Source organism: Dendronephthya gigantea, unplaced genomic scaffold (genome assembly GCF_004324835.1).
Source record: "Dendronephthya gigantea isolate DGI-Jeju-01 unplaced genomic scaffold, DenGig_1.0 000005F, whole genome shotgun sequence".
Lineage (NCBI taxonomy): Eukaryota > Metazoa > Cnidaria > Anthozoa > Malacalcyonacea > Nephtheidae > Dendronephthya > Dendronephthya gigantea.
In genome coordinates, this window is record NW_021163015.1 from 966,510 (window position 1) to 989,124 (window position 22,615).

Here is a 22,615-nt window from a genome sequence, read left to right on the forward strand (position 1 = left end):
ACTTGTTTGCAGTTTGGCCAAAACGGGAAAAATGGTAGGAAAATTAAAGAATTTACAAGTTGAAATAGACTCAAACAGAGAGGTGTTTTATCCAGGTGAAAAAAATACGTGGTGCTGTTGTTGTCGAGGTTGCCAAGTCAATGAAACGCAACGAAATCACCGTTATATTGGCAGGGTACTCTTACTGTTATAGCGGGAAAGCATTGTTGGAAATGCCGGAAAAAGATAGCCATGGGAACTTTTTTACTCGTATAGAACGTAACAAGAAGTTCAATGGCTACGAGTTACTTGTAAATCAACAAGCACGTCTTTTTGCTAGAGGAAGTTCAACAGTGGCTTCACAACATCCTTTTGGAAGACATGCATATCGATGCTCATCTCTTCCTAGTTTGTTTGAAGGGCACAGTGGTCAGATTCGCTACTATATGGAAGCAAAAGTTGATCGACCGTGGAAGTCTGATTATAAAACTCGAAAGCCCTTCACTGTCAATGAGATTATTGATATTAATCTTCCGCAGTATTCAACAGTTCCTTTTGGCTCCGAAGAGAAGCAAATTGTTGGATATCTCTGTCGTGTTGCTGGTAACTTGACAATGCAAGCGAGTCGTGATAGATCAGGGTACAGTCCCGGTCAACATATTTCTCTTAGTGCCCTGTGTGTGAACGTTTCAACTCTAGAAATGCGCAGTATGAGAGCAACACTGGTACAAAGAATTTTGTACCGCCTCGATGATGGACATACAGTAGATGTTTCATATGTGATTGGGAGTTTTGAAGGAGAAAGAATCCCAAGTAGAAGTCAGGATTTATGGAATAACCGACCATTCCTTATTCCACCAGTTCCGCCAACAATTCGCACCAAACCTGTGACTGTCAGTTACCAAGTCATATTTGAAGTCAATGTTCCATGGCCATGGGGGAAAACCTAAAAATTCGGCACTCGATATAACTATGGGTACAGTCCCCTTTCAGCATGGCTATGGTCAACAACGTTCATATCAGACATCAGGAAATGAATTTATGGAAGGGGGCTTGGCCGGCAGGATACAGGTATCGGCACCACAATTTGGGCCAATCTTATCCACAAATGGCTACCCTGACATGGCTATCCTTCAATGTGTTTTGAAGTATTTCCTAGTAGTATAATACATAAAAAGATATGAGCTTTTCCGTGCGTAAACGCATGTACGAAGTCGAAGCGGATTTTAAATAATTCTGATTTGTAAATTCCCATGGTGTGTCTGGTGGACAGAAAAGTTGCTTTCGCATGCAATTTTTGAAGTTTCTCGGAATAACCAGGGTTGGTAAGTTACTGAATAAATAAGCCAAACATTGTTATTGGCGGCCCTTTGATTCCTTTGTTTCAAACAAAGAAAACAAATGTTATGTTAATATATTTGGCTTATTTATTCATAAAATCTACCAACCCTGGGAATAACCCCGGAAGTGACCTTATATTATTAGTTCAAGGCTTCAAGCCGTAATTTTTGTTTCGTGAACCTTTACTGTGGTTAATGTCACAAGATGAAGAATTTCCAAATAGAAATGGACGGAAACCACCACCTTTTTCTTCACCCAGGTGAAGAGACATGTGGTAATAGGCAGCTTAAGCATGTAGGCGCTATAAATACCATGGTTCATTCAAAAGAAATGAATAATTAAAGACCTTTGAGAGTTTCAGACGCCGCGTCCTAAGTTCTGTTTACAACGGCAAAACATCATTATTACGTCCTATGTAGAACGTCTGCATTTCATCACTCCCAGCGAGCGTTACCTCGAATCAGGCTCTACCATACGTTGATAATATGATTTTAATATCATAGGATAATATATAACGTCCGCTTTGCCGTAACATTTATTTAAAGACGTATCCCAGCCACGTCGTCGTGATTTTCCCTGAGATAAATAAATGGTTTTCACTCATGAATGTCTGAAATGCGGAAGAATTAGCATGAAAGAAGTTCGAATAATCCGGAAATCAAACTCGTTTTCGCAATGTGTCATTCATGTAGGCTGATGTAACTGCTTGCTTTTCGGCGTAATCACCTTGATTGCTTCTGGTTTGACAAGCAGGGGGCAAAATGGTTAGAAAATTGCAGAATTTCTATGTCGAAATTGACGGTAACAAAGAGGTGTTCTACCCAGGCGAAGATGTACGAGGCAATGTTGTCGTCGACGTTTCACAGTCAATGAAATGTAAACAAATAAATGTTGTGTTGGTTGGAGCCTCTTACTGCCACTGGACAACGACGAGGACGACGACTGATAATAGAGGAAACTCCAAAACTGAAACTGATCATCACACCGGCCATCAGTTATTGGTGAATTTACAAGGTGTTCTTTTCGGAGGAAGTTCAACCAAAGCAGTACAGCATCCTCCTGGCATACATGTTTATCCATTTCTATTTAAACTTCCCTCGCCTTTACCCAGTTCGTTCGAAGGAGGCACTGGTCACATTCGCTATTACGTAGAAGCAAAAGTCGATCGACCGTGGAAGTTTGATCATAAAATTCGAAAGCCCTTCACTGTCAATGAAATTATCGATATTAATCTTCCTCAGTATTCAACAGTTCCTGTTGGAAGCAAAGAGAAGCAAATTGGATGCCTTTGTTGTGTATCTGGCAACCTCAACATGCAAGCAAGTCTTGATAGAGCAGGCTATTGTCCTGGTGAGCAAATCTTCCTCAATGCGCTGTGTGAGAACTCGTCAACTCGAGAAATGCGTTGTATGAGGGCGACACTTATACAAAATATTTTGTTCCGTGCAGCAGACGGACATACAACAGGAAGTTCAATAGCAATTACACGTTTTGAAGGTGGTAAAATCCCAGCAAGAGGCCAGGACTTATGGAATAACCAACCATTCCTAATTCCACCAGTTGCTCCAACAATTAACACCAACCCTGTGAGTGTCAGTTACCATGTCAAGTTTGATGTGAGAGTGCCCATGGGGCTTAACCCAAAAATTCTGCTTGGTATTACTATGGGTACCGTACCTTTTCAGCGAACCTTTGGCAGACAATGTTCCTATGAGCTGGCTGAAAATCAGGTGATGGAAGCAGGGTACACACACCAAGTACAGCCATTGGCAACACAATTTGGGCCAACCACATCCACCCTTGGCTACCCTGACATGCCCCCACCAAGCTATGCCGTGGCAGTTGGAGGTTTGCCTGTGAATGTTGGTGATGCAGAAGCCAGATCACATTTTGGAGATCAAAGCTATGTGCCAAGGTACACCTATGCTCAACCATTCCAAGGGCAGTTCCCACAAACTGCCCCTTCAGGCCAATTTGGTAGTGACATTGCAAATCTACCACCACATTCTGGTGCTTATCCTGGCACATCTTCAGAAAACTGGCCATCCTGGTCAAAGGCACCCCATTAAGGTGCACCAGTTATGCTACTAATATATTATTCAGTTCACATGCTGTCATAACTGTTGATCCTTTCTACATTTTTGACCCTTCAATATAAACAATCAATGCTGTAGCTAGGATGTACATTTCCAAATAATTTCATTCACATATTAGTCAATAAGAAGAGAAACAAGGTATCAGTAAGCCACTGTTTATGTAAGACATGGTTTGGGTATAACTGTATGTCTGTATCTTGATAATTTATAATGGAGTATATATTTCAAATGCTGTGATGTTTTGGAATTGTGTATGTTTACAAGAGGGTAAATAGAAGTTATAGAACATAGGATAGAACATAGGATGTTTTTATGAATATGTCAATTTCATAAAGGTTGTGGGTGTTTACAATGCCCAGGGCCATAGCTAGAAGCTTGATTGGGGGTTGTATTAATAATATATTCATCTTATGCCTGACTAATTTCCTTTGTTCCTTTCATATAAACATGAATACATGAATGTACACTCTCCCCCCCGAATTAAGATGTCCAGCAGCAGCCCTGGAGTATGTGGCGTAACTAGAACGATAATTGGGGGGTTAATATTCATATATCAAGTTCTACCGGATGGATTTCGTCTGGCAGAACTGTATATATGAAAGTTCACCCCCCACCCCCCCCCCCCCAATTATCGTTCTAGTTACGCCCATGCCCAAAAAAATTTACAAAAATGCTTATTAAAGTAATGATTTATTTGTCTCTCACCTCATTCCAATCCTACCAGCTACCCATTCTTTGAAAACTGCGCTTTTGCAGCTCGATATAATCTCAATGAAAGATCTTGAGACGCATTGAGCATAATTAAACTGAAAATGGACGATAACGCTATCACGACATGACGTTTGAACCATAGGTGAAAACTAAACAGAACCACGTGTGTACGAGGCGGGGGGTTGCACCCTCAACCACACAGTGCAAAAACTCAATAAATTTTTATATCTGCACAGTAGCGTGGCCAGCACCTACTACCTATATATAAAAAACGCGAGTGCGCCTGCGTTTTTCATATAGCCTATATCAGTTATGGTCACTGTGTTGTAGGCGTGTTTAGAAAAATTGAAATCGTTAATGTGTTATAGAGTTTGCACGATAAATAACTAATCACCATTCACCGGGCAGCCATTTCTTGTGTCTCGTCAGTGCATTTCGTAGTTAATTAAAACTTGGATTCGGAGAAACCGACGGCACGGGTGAAATTCTAACTGTCCAATCGCTCAATTTCATCCGTACGATTTTTATTCGTTTTTACACTATGATCAATTCAGTTTTTAGAATCAGCAGTCTTCAATATAATCGTGATTGTGTCTTCTTTGTTCTTTTTATTAATATTCCTGAATTTTTCTTGAAGTTCTTTATTCTTAGATATGTTTTTCTGTCTCCGTTGGCTTTTCTTGGACCGCTAAACACAACCTTCTCGTCCTCGACCGGTGTAACGGTGTTCAACATGTTACAATGTCTTTCTGCCCTAGTCTTTTCTGCCAGAATTCTGCACGTTCGGATGTCTGACCCCTGCCACATTAGTTACTCCTTGCCGCTGCTTCATTGCGCGTTCTTCTGCTATCTTCACCAGTTTCTCTCCACTTATACAAGTAATCATTTTTTTGTTCCTGACCTTCTCCAATTCTACTATCTTTGAAATCTTTCTGCTCTTTGAACATCAAATGAACTTTATTACACCGGTTCTGCTCGAAACAATACGAAGGCTATTTGATGAAAAAATACCTGAATTTCGCAAGTTTTGAACTTTTCTGAAAAGAAGATTTAGTTCCTATTCATTCAAAAGCGTAGCAAACCTAAAGAGCGTTATATATTTACATAGGACACAGATATAGTACTTAAAAAAGAACAGAAGTTTACATAAAAACTTCACTTCTTTCTTGAATCATGAAATGACTGAAAAGGGTGAAACATTATGAGGCTTGGAGTGGGAGGTTACGCCGTTCCCCCACCCGGACAAGCCGGACAGAATTCGTTGCAATCTCCCTGAAAAGAAAAAAATGATTGTCACTCATGAGTGTCCGAAATGCGGAAAATAAAGTGTCAAATATGTTGAAATAAGAGACGCCGAATAATGCGGATCAATGCGAATCAACTTACCACAATGTGCCTTTGTAGTTCGTTGTTTAGGCGTGTAAAAACTTGATTGTTTCTGGTTTGATGAGGACGGGGCAAAATGGTTAGAAAATTGCAGGATTTCTATGTTGAAATTGACGGTAACAAAGAGGTGTTCTACTCAGGCGAAGATGTACGAGGCAATGTTGTCGTCGACGTTTCACAGTCAATGAAATGCAAACAAATAAATGTTGTGTTGGTTGGAGCCTCTTACTGTCACTGGACAACGACGAGGACGACGACTGATAATAGAGGAAACTCCAAAACTAAAACTGATCTTCACACTGGTCGTCAGTTATTGGTAAATTTACAAGGTGTTCTTTTCGGAGGAAGTTCAACCAAAGCAGTACAGCATCCTCCTGGCATACATGTTTATCCATTTCTATTTAAACTTCCCTCGCCTTTACCCAGTTCGTTCGAAGGAGGCATTGGTCACATTCGCTATTACATAGAAGCAAAAGTCGATCGACCGTGGAAGTTTGATCATAAAATTCGAAAGCCCTTCACTGTCAATGAACTTATCGATATTAATCTTCCTCAGTATTCAACAGTTCCTGTTGGAAGCAAAGAGAAGCAAATTGGATGCCTTTGTTGTGTATCTGGCAACCTCAACATGCAAGCAAGTCTTGATAGAGCAGGCTATTGTCCTGGTGAGCAAATCTTCCTCAATGCGCTGTGTGAGAACTCGTCAAATCGAGAAATGCGTTGTATGAGGGCGACACTTGTACAAAATATTTTGTACCGTGCAGCAGACGGACATACAAGAGGAAGTTCAATAGCAATTACACGTTGTCAAGGAGATAAAATCCCAGCAAGAGGCCAGGACTCATGGAATAACCAACCATTCCTGATTCCACCAGTTGCTCCAACAATTAACACCAACCCTGTGAGTGTCAGTTACCATATCAAGTTTGATGTGAGAGTGCCCATGGGGCTTAACCCAAAAATTCTGCTTGATATTACTATGGGTACTGTACCTTTTCAACGAACCTTTGGCAGACAATGTTCCTATGAGCTGGCGGAAAATCAGGTGATGGAAGCAGGGTACACACACCAAGTACAGCCATTGGCAACACAATTTGGGCCATCCTCATCCACCCTTGGCTACCCTGACATGCCCCCACCAAGCTATGCCGTGGCAGTTGGAGGTTTGCCTGTGAATGTTGGTGACACAGAAGCCAGATCACATTTTGGAGATCAAAGCTATGTGCCAAGGTACACCTATGCTCAACCATTCCAAGAGCAGTTCCCACAAACTGCCCCTTCAGGCCAATTTGGTAGTGACATTGCAAATCTACCACCACATTTTGGTGCTTATCCTGGCACATCTTCAGAAAACTGGCCATCCTGGTCAAAGGCACCCCATTAAGGTGCACCAGTTATGCTAGTAATATTATATTATTCAGTTCACATGCTGTCATAACTGTTGATCCTCTCTACATTTTTGACCCTTCAATATAAACAATCAATGCTGTAGCTAGGATGTACATTTCCAAATAATTTAATTCACATATTAGTCAATAAGAAGAGAAACAAGGTATCAGCAAGCAACTGTTTATGTAAGACATGGTTTGGGTATAACTGTATATCTGTATCTTAATAATTTATAATGGAGTATATATTTTAAATGCTGTGATGTTTTGGAATTGTGTATGTTTACAAAAGGGTAAATAGAAGTTATAGAACATAGGATAGAACATAGGATGTTTTTATGAATATGTCAATTTCATAAAGGTTGTGGGTGTTTACAATGCCCAGGGCCATAGCTAGAAGCTTGATTGGGAGGTTGTATTAATAATATATTCATCTTATGCCTGACTAATTTCCTTTGTTCCTTTCATATAAACATGAATACATGAATGTACACTCTCCCCCCCGAATTAAGATGTCCAGCAGCAGCCCTGGAGTATGTGGCGTAACTAGAACGATAATTGGGGGGTTAATATTCATATATCAAGTTCTACCGGATGGATTTCGTCTGGCAGAACTGTATATATGAAAATTCACCCCCCACCCCCCCCCCCCCCAATTATCGTTCTAGTTACGCCCATGCCCAAAAAAATTTACAAAAATGCTTATTAAAGTAATGATTTATTTGTCTTTCACCTCATTCCAATCCTACCGGCCACCCATTCTTTGAAAACTGCGCCTTTGCAGCTCAAATTAATCTGAATGAAAGATCGAGAGACGCATTGAGCATAATTAAACTGAAAATGGACGAAACAAACTATCACGACATGACGTTTGAACCATAGGCATAGGTGAAAACTAAACCGAACCACGTGTGTACGAGGCGGGGGGTTGCACCCTCAAGCACACAGTGCAAAAACTCAATAAATTTTTATATCTGCTCAGTAACGTGGCCAGCACCTATTACCTTATATATAAAAAACGCGTCGCCTGCGTTTTTCATATAGCCTATATCAGTTATGGTCACTGTGTTAAGAAAAATTGAAATCGTTAATGTGTTATAGAGTCTACACGATAAATAACTAATCACCATTCACCGGGCAGCCATTTCTTGTGTCTCGTCAATGCATTTCGTGGTAAATTAAAACTTGGTTCGGAGAAACCGACGGCACGGGTGAAATTCTAACTGTCCAATCGCTCAATTTCATCCGTACGATTTTTATTCGTTTTTACACTATGATCAATTCAGTTTTTAGAATCAGTAGTTTTCAATATAATCGTGATTGTGTCTTCTTTGTTCTTTTTATTAATATTCCTAAATTTTTCTTGAAGTTCTTTATTCTTAGATATGTCAAACTGTCTTTGAGTTTGTACTTCACTTCAGTACATGTCTTTCAATTACCAGTTTCAGAGTGGCTGGAATTTTGAAAGTTATTTTCATTGAGGGAAGCCAATATCAAAGATTCAAGTATGAGATAGCAGCCTCCGATGCAAATACTGGTCATTTGGACTGAGACTGAGTTTAGTTGAACTGCTTGCTTGTTCCAACAGATACGGCGAGGTTTCTTCTATTCGTTGCTAGTTTGACAAAAACCAGGCAAATGATGGGAAAATTAAATTTAAAAATTGAAATATACCTAAACAGAGAGGTGTTTCACCCAGGTGAAGAGATACATGGTTATGTTGTCATCGACGCAGCCACGTCAGTTAAATGCAAAGAAATAGTCGTGGAGTTGACAGGGCTCTCCTATTGTAAATTTGAAAGATCTGGAAACCAAGCGGACATCGCTGGCAGTCAGTTGTTGCTCATGGATCGATATAAGTTTATTTCTGAAGAGAGGTCAACTGAAGCTGCAGAACATCCCCCTGGCAGACATATGTACCGATTTCGATTTCAACTCCCTCCAGCTCTACCCAGTTCGTTTGAAGGAGGCACTGGTTATACATTCGCTATTACATTGAAGCAAAAGTTGTTCGGCCGCGAAAGTCCGATCATAAAACGATAAGGATTTTGGCTGTGGATGAGATCATCGATACTAATCATTCATCGTATTCAACGGTTCCTTTTGCCATCAAAGAGAAGCAAATCGGATGCTTTTGTTGCGTTGCTGGTAACCTCAGCATACAAGCCAGTCTTGATAGATCAGGGTATTGTCGGGGTGAACAAATCCTACTCAATGCCGTATGTAGGAACTTTTCCACACGAGAAATGCGCTGTATGAGAGCCACGCTTTTACAAAATGTTTTGTATCGTATAGATCGAAGAACCAGACGGAATTCAAAAGTAATTGCAAGTTTTGAAGGTGAAAGAATTCCTGGAGGAGGCCGGGCTACTTGGAATAACCAACCATTAAGGATTCCGGCAGTTCGTCCAACAGTTAAGACATACCACGTGAGTGTGAGCTACCAAGTCAAGTTCGATGTTAGGGTTCCATGGGGAATCAACCCTACAATTTATTTTGATATTACCATTGGCACAGTACCTCAGCAGTCCTTTGGAACACCATTCGTGATTTGCTCTTAGTTACCCTGCAGCAATAGCTGTGCCAAAGAAGTTTGATAGTTGACACTAAACCCCAGACTTAATTTCCTTTCTTATAAACAACCTGAGCAACCACACATGAAATACATAGCAAATGGTATAAAGATATTTAAATCATTATAAGAGGAGGACTGGGGAGTACGCAAACAACATTTGTTATACGTCTAATTTTGTAATTACATACCATCTCAGTGATCTCACCTCATTCACGGCTTTTCTATAAATTAAACAATATATCTAAGACAAGTTACACCAGTCTTAGTATTTTCTAGTCAACAAGATTTGTGTAAACACTTGTATGTTCCCCACCGTGGTATTGCTGAAAGAGAAATGCCTTTCAAGCACACTTAGTTTCTGTTATTTGAAGGCATTAATTCATTAATTAAGGCACTAGTACATTTGCTTTTCTTAAACATCATTTAACGAATGGTAAGAACAGGGCATGTAAACAACCTAAAGATTCCTTTCATGGCAAATATCAAAAAGCTATTGGTCCCAAGAACAGTATACTGAGTAATAACTAAACGCTGAATCACCAATTACTGATTACTGTAAAAGTTTAGTTGACCACAAAATATGATATTGTTTGAACATTGTATGGTTATTTAAATTATTAAAACTTCATTATAAAACACTCATGGTACCAGCTCAGTTGCATTATATGGTGTTTTTCTGTCTCCGTTGGCTTTTCTTGGACCGCTACTCGCAACCTTCTCGTCCTCGACCGGTGTAACGGTGTTCAACATGTTACAATGTATTTCTGCCCTAGTCTTTTCTGCCAGAATTCTTCGTTCGGATGTCTGACCCCTGCCACAAATAGCGTGTTTACGATTCACGACGCGGGCAGCTCGACGACGCTCTTCCAAAACAAAGAAACACCACACGCAAGATAATATGTATGCATAATTTGTGGTCCCACGACAGCGTTGTCATTCTTACGACGCCTTCAAATAAGGCATTTTCACGGCCTCTCGATGACATGAAGCAGCGGCAACCTAATAGCTGTTTTAAAGCTTTTATGAAACTGCAATATCAGCTAGACATCAAAGGTTTTTAGCAAAATGAAACGTTTGTACGATTATTTCAAAGTCCTACCAGCATAATCATTTCCCTATAGCTATTCCAAGCAAAATACTCGACTGGCGACGTGACCACGTCGTAGATCGTAAAATCCTACTATCTTTCCACTCTTTGAACATCAAATGAGCTTTATTACATCGGTTCTGTTCGAAACAATGCGAAGGCTATCTGATGAAAAAATATCCGAATTTTGCAAGGTCAGTTGAATTTTTCTGAAAAGAAGATTTAGTTCCTATTCGTTTAGAAGCGTAGCAAACCTAAATAGCGTTATATTTTCACATAGGACATAGACATAGTACTTAAAAAAGAACAGAAGTTTACATAAAGACTTTACTTCTTTCTTAAATCATGAGAATACTAAAAAGGGTGAAACACTATGAGGCTTGGAGTGGAAGGTTACGCCGTTCCCCCACCCGGACAAGACAGAATTCGTCGCAGCCGGTGACCGGGTATTCTATACTCGAAATTCTGGCAATACATACATACATAACATTCATAAACAATTTAATGCAAATTTCTCATCATCATTAAATTGATGTTCTTCCTGAGAAGCGTCACAGAGATAAAAACATATTTACAAAAAAATAAAACTTTAAATGGAAGGTTTCTTAGAAGGTCTTAGATAACACGGTTATTGATCAAACTAGGCTTCAAGATGCCTTTTAAAAGCACAAGTAGTTGATAGCTTTGCATCTGTTTTCCCGGTATAGTACAAAATATGGACTGGACTGAACTGGTCCGGTCAATACCTATGGGAGGTTTAGACGTGATCTACGTTCTGTTTACAACGGCAATACGTCGTTTATTACGTCCTATGTAGAACGTTGGCATTTCAGGACCGAGTGAGCGCTACCTCGAAACGTAAACACAATGTTTTCAACGTCTTATATCTCATTAAATTAGTACAGTTGATAATATGCAAGAACGTTGTACAATAAACTTAAGTACGTGCTTAAGGTCCCTAATAAAGCCTGGACTGCAACTGCCTGGAATCACTGGAATCCAAAAAAATGAATGAACCGCGCTTTCAGACTTTATCAGTACCGGTATCATTACTATCAGATTCAGCAGGGCATGACAGAAACGTTCATATTCCGAGCAATTATCCATCTTCGCACTCATTTTATGAAACACAACAAAAAACAAGCCATCTGTTTGGCATGAGTTCGCCTGCCACAGCCATAATCGTTCAACAATGAATATATAATAATATATAAAATGTAAATAAATATAAATGATTGTCACGTATGAGTGTTCGAAAATCGAAATGTGGAAAATAAAGTGTCGAATATGTTAAAATAAGAGGCGCCGAATAATGCGGATCAATGCGAATCAACTTACCACAATGTGCCTTTTATAGTTGCCTGCCGGTTTAGGCGTGTAAAAACTTGACTGTTTCTGGTTTGACAAGCAGGGGGGCAAAATGGTCAGAAAATTGCAGAATTTCGAAGTCGAAATTGACGGTAACAAAGAGGTGTTCTACGCAGGCGAAGATGTACGAGGCAATGTTGTCGTCGACGTTTTACAGTCAATGAAATGCAACCAAATAAACGTCATGTTGGTTGGAGCCTCTTACTGCCACTGGACAACGACGACCACTGATAATAGAGGAAACTCCAGAACACAGACTGATCATCACACCGGCCATCAGTTATTGGTAAGTCTACAAGGTCTTCTTTTCGGAGGAAGTTCAACCGGAGCAGTGCAGCATCCTCCTGGAAGACATGTTTATCCATTCGTATTTAAACTTCCCTCGCCTTTACCCAGTTCGTTCGAAGGAGGCACTGGTCTCATTCGCTATTACATAGAAGCAAAAATCGATCGACCGTGGAAGTTTGATCATAAAATTCGAAAGCCCTTCACTGTCAATGAGATTATCGATATTAATCTTCCTCAGTATTCAACAGTTCCTGTTGGAAGCAAAGAGAAGCAAATTGGATGCCTTTGTTGTGTATCTGGCAACCTCGACATGCAAGCAAGTCTTGATAGAGCAGGCTATTGTCCTGGTGAGCAAATCTTCCTCAATGCGCTGTGTGAGAACTTGTCAACTCGAGAAATGCGTTGTATGAGGGCGACACTTATACAAAATATTTTGTTCCGTGCAGCAGACGGACATACAACAGGAAGTTCAATAGCAATTACACGTTTTGAAGGTGGTAAAATCCCAGCAAGAGGCCAGGACTTATGGAATAACCAACCATTCCTAATTCCACCAGTTGCCCCAACAATTAACACCAACCCTGTGAGTGTCAGTTACCATATCAAGTTTGATGTTCAAGTTCCCATGGGGCTTAGCCCAAAAATTTTTCTTGGTATTACTATGGGTACCATACCTTTTAAACGAACCTTTGGCAGACAATGTTCCTATGAGCTGGCTGAAAATCAGGTGATGGAAGCAGGGTACACACACCAAGTACAGCCATTGGCACCACAATTTGGGCCAACCACATCCACCCTTGGCTACCCTGACATGCCCCCACCAAGCTATGCCGTCGCAGTTGGAGGTTTGCCTGTGAATGTTGGTGATGCAGACGCCAGATCACACTTTGGAGATCAAAGCTATGTGCCAAGGTACACCTATGCTCAACCATTCCAAGGGCAGTTCCCACCAACTGACCCTTCAGGCCAATTTGGTAGTGGCATGGCAATAGTATCTGCTATTTGAAGGCAATGATTGATTTGCAGAAAGAGTGACAGCCATGTTTATCATTAAACTTGGTGGCTATTAAAATCCAAAAGTAGAAAAACTGTTATACCGAATTTAATTTTAATCCCAAACATTTTCCTAACTTAATGCTAATCCCAATCCTAACTCTTAATCCTAATCCCAATGCTCTAATCCTGAGAGCACTGAAACTTTGAAGTTGTAAACTAGGCCTAGAAATAAAGGAATACAACACAGTGAGAATCAGAAACTTTACTTATATTTGAACAATTTACAAACAGAAAGCTCAATATATTTAAAGCCTTTTCCTTTCTCCCCCTTTTTTGTATATATTACATATGATTATATCAACTAGAAGTCCACAATACCCTACTGTGATTTAAATGAACTTATATACAGTGATGTTTGAAAATGGTAAGAATGAGATATATTGTAAAGAACAAAGTTTTTTGTACAGCCCTAGGAATTGCTGGACAAGAACTGCATGTCCATCTGTTCAACCGAAGATATCCTCATAGTGAAAATTATTGGTTACTATTTGTGTCTTTTATAGTCCTAAAGATTACTTTCATGGCAAAATATTCAATAACTATTGGTCCCAAGAAGAGCATATGAATACTAATAAAACACCCAGTCAACAATTACTGTAATAGTCTAGTCACTGAAATATGAAATTGCTTGAAGCTTGCGAGGTTGTTTTAATGATTAATGGCTTGATAACCAATAATTTCAAATGGGGAAATGGTTAAGTTGTCCCTAACCTACAGTTCATTGAGCACCTCGACGGCTCCTAGTCACTCTTGGTACCAGCTCAGTTACCTTTTCTGGTGTTTTCCTACTTCCTTTGGCTTGTCTTCGACCACCTTTCGCATTCTTCTCGACTGGTATTTCAACATTTTCACTCTCTTTTACCGTTGCTCTTTTTCCACGAGTTTTCCTACCAGAGCTCTCCTCGGTTGTCTGACTGCTGCTCCCCTTGCGGGTTCTCCTCCCCTTTTCCACCGGTGCTTGTGGGCTGCCATTTTCTTCCCGCACGAGCTTTCCTTTCTGTCTCGTTGTTCTTGTGTACTTCACGACCGTCTCCTCCAAGATTTCAACTTCTTTAACGGCGGCTTTGTTTCTCCGAGTCGATTTTACGTTGCTGATGGTTATCTCTTCCACAACTTTCTTCTCCTGGGCACCTCGTTTCCGTCTAGTCACACGTTTCTTAGTCTCTTCGTCATCTTTTTTCTCATCACGCTCTGCGCTTTCCTTTCTCTGTCGTTTTGAGCTAGGCAGGCTTGCCTCGATAGCGACCACGTCGTTATCTCTCTTAGAACGCGTCACACGCTTCTTTGACGGAGCGTTCTCTTCCTTTGATGCTTCGTTCTTCTCATCAACTTTTCCTTCAGGAGCAGCACGTTTTCTTCGCAGTTTTGATGCGGCATTGCTTTTCGAAATCTCGTCATTTAGCTGTGCTTGTTCTTCGACGACTGTAGTGATGTTCCTTCCACTTCGCGATGAGCTGTTTTCTGCCAGGACGAACAACTTCTTTGAGGCGCTGCCGCGTAGCGACGAAGCAGGTGTTGGAAGCGGTGTCGGTACTTCAACGATGGGTTCCAATTGTGTTCGAGTGAATCTCAAAGGCTGAGGTGTCTCTGGTATCCCGGGAACATTCTTGCTCTTCCCAGAGCGGGTGGCGACTTTAGATGTTGGGTTGGCCTTCCCCCGCGTCTCCGTCTTCCCCTTTCCACTAGCGGATTTGCCACGCTTGGAACGAGTGTTTCTTTCTGGCTTAGTTTCGGCTTCTTCGACCATTTTCTCGGACTCATCGACTTCTGGCTGTTGTGATCTTTCTCTGGTGCCCCTACGCAACCGTGATCCAGATGCCACGGTATTTTTGTCATCGGTTTTTCGAGATCTCGTACTTCGCTTACCATTCGACACCTCGCTTGGCGATTCGCTCTTTTTGTCGACATCGGGATCCGTGTTGTTGTTGCGTGCTGTGGTACGGCGCGTGCGTGTCGTTGTCTCCAGGGTATCCGGCTCGACACTGTGTTTCGATCGTGTCGATCTTGTCTTCTTGGATTTTGAAATTTCTTCACTTTTTTTCACTGGATTGGATCTCAAATCGACTGCGAAGAGGATGGGCACCATTTGAAGCGAAGGCTCCATCATAGTTGGAGAGGGTTTCATCTCAGGAGGAGGAGGTTGAGTTAAACTCGGGACGACGTCTGGTAACGAAGGTGTGGGCTGTATTGCGCGATTGCGAGAGGCACGCGTGCTTCTTTTAACCTTCGGTGCGACTTCACCTTCAGCCTCTTCTTGTTCCAAGACCACAACTTCAACAATCTTCTGCTGAACATTCTCTTTCGTATCAAGTGCAGCGCGCTGCTGTTTAGCAGATCGTGCACTGGTTCTCTTTGGAATCTGGTGTTTTGGCGCCACGGCATCATCAACGGGCACGTTTCTAGATTCGGACTTTTCTTCGCCAACTTTGGCGGCAGTATTCCGCGAGGTTGCGCGACGAGGGCGTTTTGTTGGAGGAAGCGAATCGGGTTGAACTTTGCGTTTAACGGATCGCGTGGATCTCTTCGATGGTAATTGTTCCTCGTCGAGCAGTTCGGATGATAAATCTTCCGTGGACTGGGTTTCTTTTGTTGGGGAAGGTTCTGATGTAACAGGAGCGGTTACCATCTCTAATGGCGTGGGTTCTGCTAAGGGGAACGCGAGTTGAGGTGCGGAGGAGGTAGGTTGTACTGCAGGGAAGGGGGAAACAACAGCTACGATCTTAGGTGTGGAGCCAGACTTGACAATCTCTGTAGGGATGGTCGCGGATGTCTCTTGAGCCGGTGTCGTTTCGACAACAACTGCAGCTGGACTTTTCTTTAATGACGGAGTGACAGCCACGTGAAGTGGGGATGACAGCACTACCTTCTCAGCGGTTCCTGCTCTTCTCAGAGACGGGGTATGCTTTGGTGTCTCGGCTGCCACGACGGTTAGATTATTCGAACCTCTCCTCAGCGACGGAGTCAGTTTTCCTTCGTCTGCGAACGCCACAGTCAAAGTCTCCGAGACTCTTCGAAGTGACGGAGTAAGTTGAGGCTCCTCTGCCGACACAACTGTCAAAACGTCGGGACATTTTCGCAGAGAGGGAGTGCTTGAAAGTTGTAACGGGACAACGACATCGCACCCACTTTCTTTCATTCGCAACGAAGGCGTTTTGTCGATGGACAAAGGAGTGACAACGCTCACACGATCAGATGTTCTTCTCAAGGATGGTGTACCTGTGGCCGCTATCGGCGAAGCCATTTCAAACGCCTCAAACAACTCTGCAACGCCTTCGATGTCAGGTTCTTGATTTTGTTTCACGTTCGGCGTCTTCATAAGCTGTGCTATATCATAGAAGATTTCGTCGCCTGAAGAGGATCTTGTCCCGATGCGGCGTTCATCGTTTTGTTGCTGCTGCAACTTGACTGTAAAATTCAAACGAATACAACGTTTATGCATGAAATTTTATCACTTGTCGACGTATTCACTCGACCGTTGTTAAGAAAATCAAGCGAAAAATTTCCTTCAATCGAAAAATTCTGCCCAGTGGAGAACCACCGCCTTCAGAATCAAGAATATGCGGTTATTCGCAAGTCGGACAAATATTTTCACACAATGACTTGGCCTGCCTCTAAGTGAATTCACATACACACCTGCTCTTTGCCTTTTAATTCTTAATATCTTCCTCTTGTTCACCACAACGTTCCATTCTCCTCCAGTTTTACCATCGAAAACTTTAGCGTTTTTGGCTAGACTCTTTCTTCGAGAAGGGGTCTTGCTCTTCCTCTTGACTGTGGAACAAAAAAATTGCGATTTTAATAAACCATCACTCCTTTATTAAGCTTTGGGATTGATTTGCCATTCAACACATTGAAGAACTTACTTTTTTCAGTTGCAGTTGTAGTTGATTTCGGTTTTGTATTTTGATTTGAAGTTGACGATGCCTATAAATAAGTATAATAAAAACTTTTAAACACTTAATTATCACTGACATAAAATACCTTCAAATTTCATCGAATTTGATTCGCTGCGGCATGGTAGAAAGTAATTTTTTGACGTACCTTTTGCTCTGCTTCAAAGTTGAGGACACTCTTCGTGGACATTCGTCGCTTGGCAACAAGCTTCTGACGTTTCACTATTTCCGCGTAACTTGGCTTCTTCGTGGACTTTCTACGACGGGAAATGGAGCGTGTCTTGGATCTTGTGCTGGGGAAAAAGCCCGCTCGCTGTGGAATTTTCAAAGGAGTCTTTATCTTCTTTCTTGCAGATTGTGTGGGATTATCATCGATGTTGGAAAAGCGACGTTTGGGTGTCTTTGATGACGTGTCAGGTTGCTTTTCCTCCTTAGGCTTAGTGGGTCGTAACTTCATGCCAGATTCAATTTCTTTTCTCAATGGCGTTTTCAAACTTTGCTTTGTTTTCGACAGTTCGATTCCGGACTTTATCTCATCTTGCAACATGGTCGCCATTCGTCGCTTGGTCTTTCGGAGGTCGACGCCAGTTTCAATTTCTTTTCTCAACGGAGTCTTTAAGCTCTGTTTTGTTTTAGACAGTTCGATTCCGGACTTTATCTCATCTTGAAGCATAGTCGGCATTCGTCGTTTCGTCTTTCGCAAATTAATTCCAGCCTGGATCTCTTTTTTTAACGGGGTCTTCAAGCTCTGTTTTGTTTTAGACAGTTCAACTCCGGACTTTATCTCGTCTTGCAACATGGTTCCCATTCGTCGTTTGGTTTTTCGGAGGTCGACGCCAGACTCAATCTCCTTTCGCAGCGGAGTCTTCAAGCTCTGTTTTGTTTTAGACAGTTCAACTCCGGACTTTATCTCGTCTTGCAACATGGTTCCCATTCGCCGTTTTGTCTTTCGCAAGTTGACGCCAGTTTCAATCTCTTGTCTTAACGGAGTCTTCAAGCTCTGCTTCGTTTTGGAAAGATTGACACCGGCCTTGATCTCGTCTTGAAGCATCGTCGGCATTCTCCTCTTGGTGGGTCGTAGTTGAACGCCTTTTGTAATCTCTGCTTGAAGCTCGGTCGCCATCTTCTTTTTCGTCTGGTTCAATTCCTTCCCGGCGACGATTTCATCTTGTACCTCGCTTTTCATTCTTCTTTTAATCTTCAAGAATTTCCTTCCAGACTTGATCTCATCTTGCAAAGATTCTGCCATCACTTTCTTGGTCTCCCTCAGCGCCGGTCTCGTTTCGATCTCTTTCCGAAGTGGTGTTGACATTCTCATTCTGGTGGTTCTTAACTTCGGCCTGGACTCGATGGCTTTACGAACCGGAGTGCCTAACCGCTTTCTGGTAGGTTTTAGCTTACGACCAGCCCGAATCTCTTCCCTCAAAGGCGTATGCATCTTATTTTTGCTCGCTTTCAAACGGAAACCTTGCTTAATCGCATTCTTTAACGGTGTCGCCATTTTCTTGTCTTTCCCACGTAATTGCTTTCCTTGCTTGATCTCATCTCTCAAAGGGGTCGCCATTCTCGGTCGATCGGTCTGGAATACCTCAACGATTTCGACGGCAGGACTGTCCGGCTTCACAGGATGCTCTTCTTCATCACTAAGTAAAATGCAAGTGGTTAATACAATAAAGTTTTGGATTTTAAAAATATTAACAGCTAACAGCCAAATCATGCCCCCCCCCCCCGGTAAGCCGTGGTGGTAGCTGAGACCTCGGTGCCTGTTTGAAAGTGAGACGGGGGGGACTAGGATTAAATCCAATTTTACAGCTCACGAATTTTATCCAAGGCTCGGGTTTAGAAAACTCAGTGTCGAGGGATTTGAAAGAGAGATAATAGCGACCTTTTAATACATTTTTACAATTAACTTGTTACACGAAATGTTACAAGGTAATGTTACACGAAAAAACTTTCAACATCAACTCGCAACGCAACTCCCACCCACACGATTTGCCGAAGCATGCAAATCCTTTCCCTACCTAGCTTCATCACTCTCTTCAACTTCTTCCTCGATCCTCGAGACGAACGACGGCGTGGCGACACTATATCTTCTTCTTGCTGGACTAATGCAAGGTTTCGACAACGGCGCGGACAGTCTCCGTGGATTGGAACCTTTCTTGATCGGTGTCGAAACGGGCAGGGTCTTATCAAAGTGCTCTGGACTTAACTTTGGACCAAAGGACACGCGTTTCCTCAGTTTCCTCGTGGATAATGGAGTGTTAGCCTTGGAGTTAGATACAGCCGAGTTCACCATACCGACGAAGGCCTGTTCTTCTTTAGGTGTATTTGTCAAAGGTTCCTCTACTTCTTGTAAAGACACCGATGACCGTTTCAATCCTCCAATGCTTTCTCGTAAAGACGAGCGACGCGATACGGGAAGGAAGTCTTCTTCAGTTTTCTCGTTTTCCAAAGGTTCTTCTACTTCGAGGAGCGCAACGGAAGATCTTCTCAAGTTGCCTAAACTCTCTCTCAAAGATGCCCGGCACGGGAGTGGTGGATTTGGTTGCTCGTTCACTTTCTCAGGAGTTCTTTCAACTGGTTCCTTCACCTCTTGAAATGTAGTGGAAGATCGTCTGAGTTTTCCCAGGCTTTCTCTCAGCGACGCTCGACGCTGCACAGGATTACGTGGACTGTCTTTCACGATACGGTTGGCTTCCTTCAAAGGTGAAACGAGGCGCCCGATGGCGGGGTTATTCAAGGACGTCCTCTTCTTCCCTAAGCTCTGTTTTGAAAGGAAAATTAAGTCACTAAAACCAGACTTTCTAGGTATAAATTTGTCTGCATTTATACTTTCTAAACAGTGGCATAGCCAGCCTGACGATTTTGTCCGGCTATGTAAATTTCCAATGATTATAATTATTCATTTCTTTAGAAATTCATTGTTTTCACAGTCAATGAACACCACAATATTATTACCATATTATATTATCATGCTCAGCTCCTAACAAACTGGAAATAAAACTTCTTAAAACAAGCTTAGTATTTATACCTGTAGTATATTACATTAGATCTTATCTCAACCAACCACCCACCCCCTTGAGGTTTTTTTACGGCATACAGCATGTTTAAATGAAAATGAACCAATTCTAAAATTTCTAACTTTAAAAAGTAAATCAATGCAGTTTGATTAGCCTGTTAGTTTTAAAGAAACATGCAATTCAACTTTATGTGATAACTGGGTTTCTGCATTTTAATGGTACGCACCTTTCTTTTCGGCTGTTCACATTCAAATCGAAATGACCTGCCAGCAATCGAGAAAACATCCATGTTGCTAAGGCCAACAGATTCTTTCATAGGGTCACCATTTATCATTGTTTCACTATCTGTTAGATTTTCCAAGTAAAACTAGAAAAATAAATTAATGCAGATTGAAAATTTACCAATTCAATTCTAAGATTGCTTGTATAGGTGGCAGTCCTATATTCAGAGGGGATAGCTTTGGAAAATTGGACGTTATTAATCACACTATAGGGAGATTTAGCAATGAGATCTATGGCATATATCATCTATGGAGACAAAGTTGAAGCACAAACAGTATAAGTAAAATCATGTAAGTATAAAATCTATACATCAGTCTTTGACATCACAGATATTTACTGCACTAGAAATTTGCACTGGGCTGTCAGTTTATAGGCAGACTTAGAATAAGGACAGGAACAACAAAGATAGCGTAAAATAGCAAACAGCATGCTTTAGCCTTTATCCATGTACAACACTATTTTCTGATTGTTGACTTTCCCATCTTTAATCTAAATCTGGCCATAATTCACAGGCTGTCTTGTATAAACATATGCCACAATGAATTTTATTATACACAGTAATATAACATGCAGACCTTAATTTCCAATTAGGAGAATATTCTGGAACTTTTGGGAATCCAAGATTGGATTAGCAGCAATTTCAAAGGGCTGCATAAGCAGGGGCAGAAATAATTGCTACGTTTTATTTGGCCCAAAAAACTCTGGCAACAGAAACCAACGTTATCTGTATAATCTATGATTTTTTGATATAATCTATTTATCAATCATAGATAATTTTTTGACGCCCAGTTTAGTTACTAGTAATATAATTTGCACTGAATATAATATAAAACCTGAATATAATTTTGACTGGCTAAGCTCATAGATAGCGATCAATTACTAAGTACAACTGCTAGAGCAAATGATGAAGTATTTACCAAAACATTTAAACAAGGAAGGTGAAGCTTGTATAATATTTACATTTTACAACGAACTTCAACTTACTTTATTGTTTTCAGAGCGGGACACCTTCGCGTGTTCCAAAGCAACTCCGGGTAACTGGACACGTAAATCGCACGTAGTGTCCCTACAATATCAAAGAAAGTAATCCAATTCAACACTCAAAACAGAACTAAACATTACAAGAAGTGCAAGATTCGACGACGTTTTTAATAAAGGAAGGACGTTTATATACACACCTTCCAAACAAGCAATCGCTTCGTCGCAGGGGAAATCGTGGACCATCAGCTCCAGTTCGCTTGATAATTACAATACTTGCATAATCCTCGCTCATCTCGGCAATTATATTCCTTATTAAACCAAATGTCTTTTATTTTTTCATTCGAATGTCCGAAAAAAGCCGAAATTTAAAGAGTCGAAATTCCCGAGGGAATTCTTCAATGTTCCTCTAACGAATCCTATTCAAATTTAAAACAAACCGCCAAAATATTTCAAAGTTTTCATATCACGAACTCGTTTCCTTATTGGTCAATATGGGTAATTTATTCCTTTGGGAATTTTACACTGGAATTTGGAATTTAACGCTGATCTTAATACAACTTCAGCATTCCAGAAAGTGTTTCCAGTTTATAAATATATATTTCAAGTTTCAATTATTGTCATTAGTAAAAATACGTCAAATAGCCTTGAAATATATACATTCTAATATATTTAGCAAGAAAAATCATTCTACATTCAAATTTCAAAGTATGAACATTTTTTACACTTAGAAGCGTGAATTACAATAATATAACTTAATGTCTTTGAGAAGTAACCCTTTAATTAAAAATAATCTAGATCAATGCAATAAAAAGCCCTCTCAAAGTCAAATAGTTCGCTGACGATTTAGAAATTACTTGCTCACGATTCTTAGGTATAATTTTATTCAGGTATTATACAAGTAGGCTGTAGGCAACTAATCCCAACTCCATCCCCACTCAAGCCTGTTATTAGTATCGAAATGGGCCAACTCGTTCCACTTCCACGGATATTCGCTATGATGACAGAGCGAAACCCAGGGCTTGGAATGAGGTTGTCTAAACGTTTTCTTCACTGACAGCTATTGAAGCGGTGTGATTATTGCGTGCTTTCGGCTATTAAAGGAGTGTACCGATACTTTACGAAAAGTTACTTGGTATTGTACCCATTGACATATATATACCAATT

The 22,615-nt window shown here is 41.0% G+C and overlaps 5 protein-coding genes across 5 annotated transcripts; 4 read left to right on the forward strand and 1 right to left on the reverse strand.

The window, feature by feature from the left end:
* Window positions 1–9: 9 nt before the first annotated feature.
* Window positions 10–1,185, forward strand: LOC114515820 (arrestin domain-containing protein 3-like). Its single transcript, XM_028535139.1, has one exon. The coding sequence runs from the start codon at window positions 141–143 to the stop codon at window positions 927–929; it is 789 nt and encodes a 262-aa protein (XP_028390940.1). The 5' UTR covers window positions 10–140; the 3' UTR covers window positions 930–1,185.
* Window positions 1,186–1,780: 595 nt separating this feature from the next.
* LOC114515818 (arrestin domain-containing protein 2-like) lies at window positions 1,781–3,947 on the forward strand. Its single transcript, XM_028535137.1, has one exon. The coding sequence runs from the start codon at window positions 2,082–2,084 to the stop codon at window positions 3,387–3,389; it is 1,308 nt and encodes a 435-aa protein (XP_028390938.1). The 5' UTR covers window positions 1,781–2,081; the 3' UTR covers window positions 3,390–3,947.
* Window positions 3,948–5,493: 1,546 nt separating this feature from the next.
* Window positions 5,494–7,308, forward strand: LOC114516273 (arrestin domain-containing protein 2-like). Its single transcript, XM_028535699.1, has one exon. It carries the CDS (start codon window positions 5,590–5,592, stop codon window positions 6,895–6,897), a length of 1,308 nt encoding a protein of 435 aa, XP_028391500.1. The 5' UTR covers window positions 5,494–5,589; the 3' UTR covers window positions 6,898–7,308.
* Window positions 7,309–11,888: 4,580 nt separating this feature from the next.
* On the forward strand, window positions 11,889–13,516 carry LOC114516274 (arrestin domain-containing protein 3-like). Its single transcript, XM_028535701.1, has 2 exons — window positions 11,889–12,217; window positions 12,458–13,516. The coding sequence occupies exons 1-2, from the start codon at window positions 11,984–11,986 to the stop codon at window positions 13,223–13,225; spliced, it is 1,002 nt and encodes a 333-aa protein (XP_028391502.1). The 5' UTR covers window positions 11,889–11,983; the 3' UTR covers window positions 13,226–13,516.
* LOC114516271 (titin homolog) lies at window positions 13,469–22,613 on the reverse strand. Its single transcript, XM_028535697.1, has 8 exons — window positions 21,649–22,613; window positions 21,455–21,536; window positions 20,415–20,555; window positions 19,190–19,932; window positions 17,317–18,811; window positions 17,139–17,199; window positions 16,909–17,046; window positions 13,469–16,680 (listed from the first exon to the last, which is right to left on the reverse strand). The coding sequence occupies exons 1-8, from the start codon at window positions 21,741–21,743 to the stop codon at window positions 13,994–13,996; spliced, it is 5,442 nt and encodes a 1,813-aa protein (XP_028391498.1). The 5' UTR covers window positions 21,744–22,613; the 3' UTR covers window positions 13,469–13,993.
* Between the last annotated feature and the right edge of the window lie 2 nt (window positions 22,614–22,615).

What these genes read in the sequence shown, in the direction of transcription:
- LOC114516274 (XM_028535701.1), top strand. Translation starts at nt 11,984, where the DNA reads ATGGTCAGAAAATTGCAGAATTTCGAAGTCGAAATTGACGGTAACAAA. An exon ending in ACACCGGCCATCAGTTATTG is followed by an intron (nt 12,218 to 12,457) that starts GTAAGTCTACAA and finishes AATCTTCCTCAG; the next exon opens with TATTCAACAGTTCCTGTTGG.
- LOC114515818 (XM_028535137.1), top strand. Translation starts at nt 2,082, where the DNA reads ATGGTTAGAAAATTGCAGAATTTCTATGTCGAAATTGACGGTAACAAA.
- LOC114516271 (XM_028535697.1), bottom strand. Translation starts at nt 21,743, where the DNA reads ATGAGCGAGGATTATGCAAGTATTGTAATTATCAAGCGAACTGGAGCT. An exon ending in CCCGCTCTGAAAACAATAAA is followed by an intron (nt 20,556 to 21,454) that starts GTAAGTTGAAGT and finishes TTATTTTTCTAG; the next exon opens with TTTTACTTGGAAAATCTAAC. An exon ending in GTGAACAGCCGAAAAGAAAG is followed by an intron (nt 19,933 to 20,414) that starts GTGCGTACCATT and finishes CTTTCAAAACAG; the next exon opens with AGCTTAGGGAAGAAGAGGAC.
- LOC114515820 (XM_028535139.1), top strand. Translation starts at nt 141, where the DNA reads ATGAAACGCAACGAAATCACCGTTATATTGGCAGGGTACTCTTACTGT.
- LOC114516273 (XM_028535699.1), top strand. Translation starts at nt 5,590, where the DNA reads ATGGTTAGAAAATTGCAGGATTTCTATGTTGAAATTGACGGTAACAAA.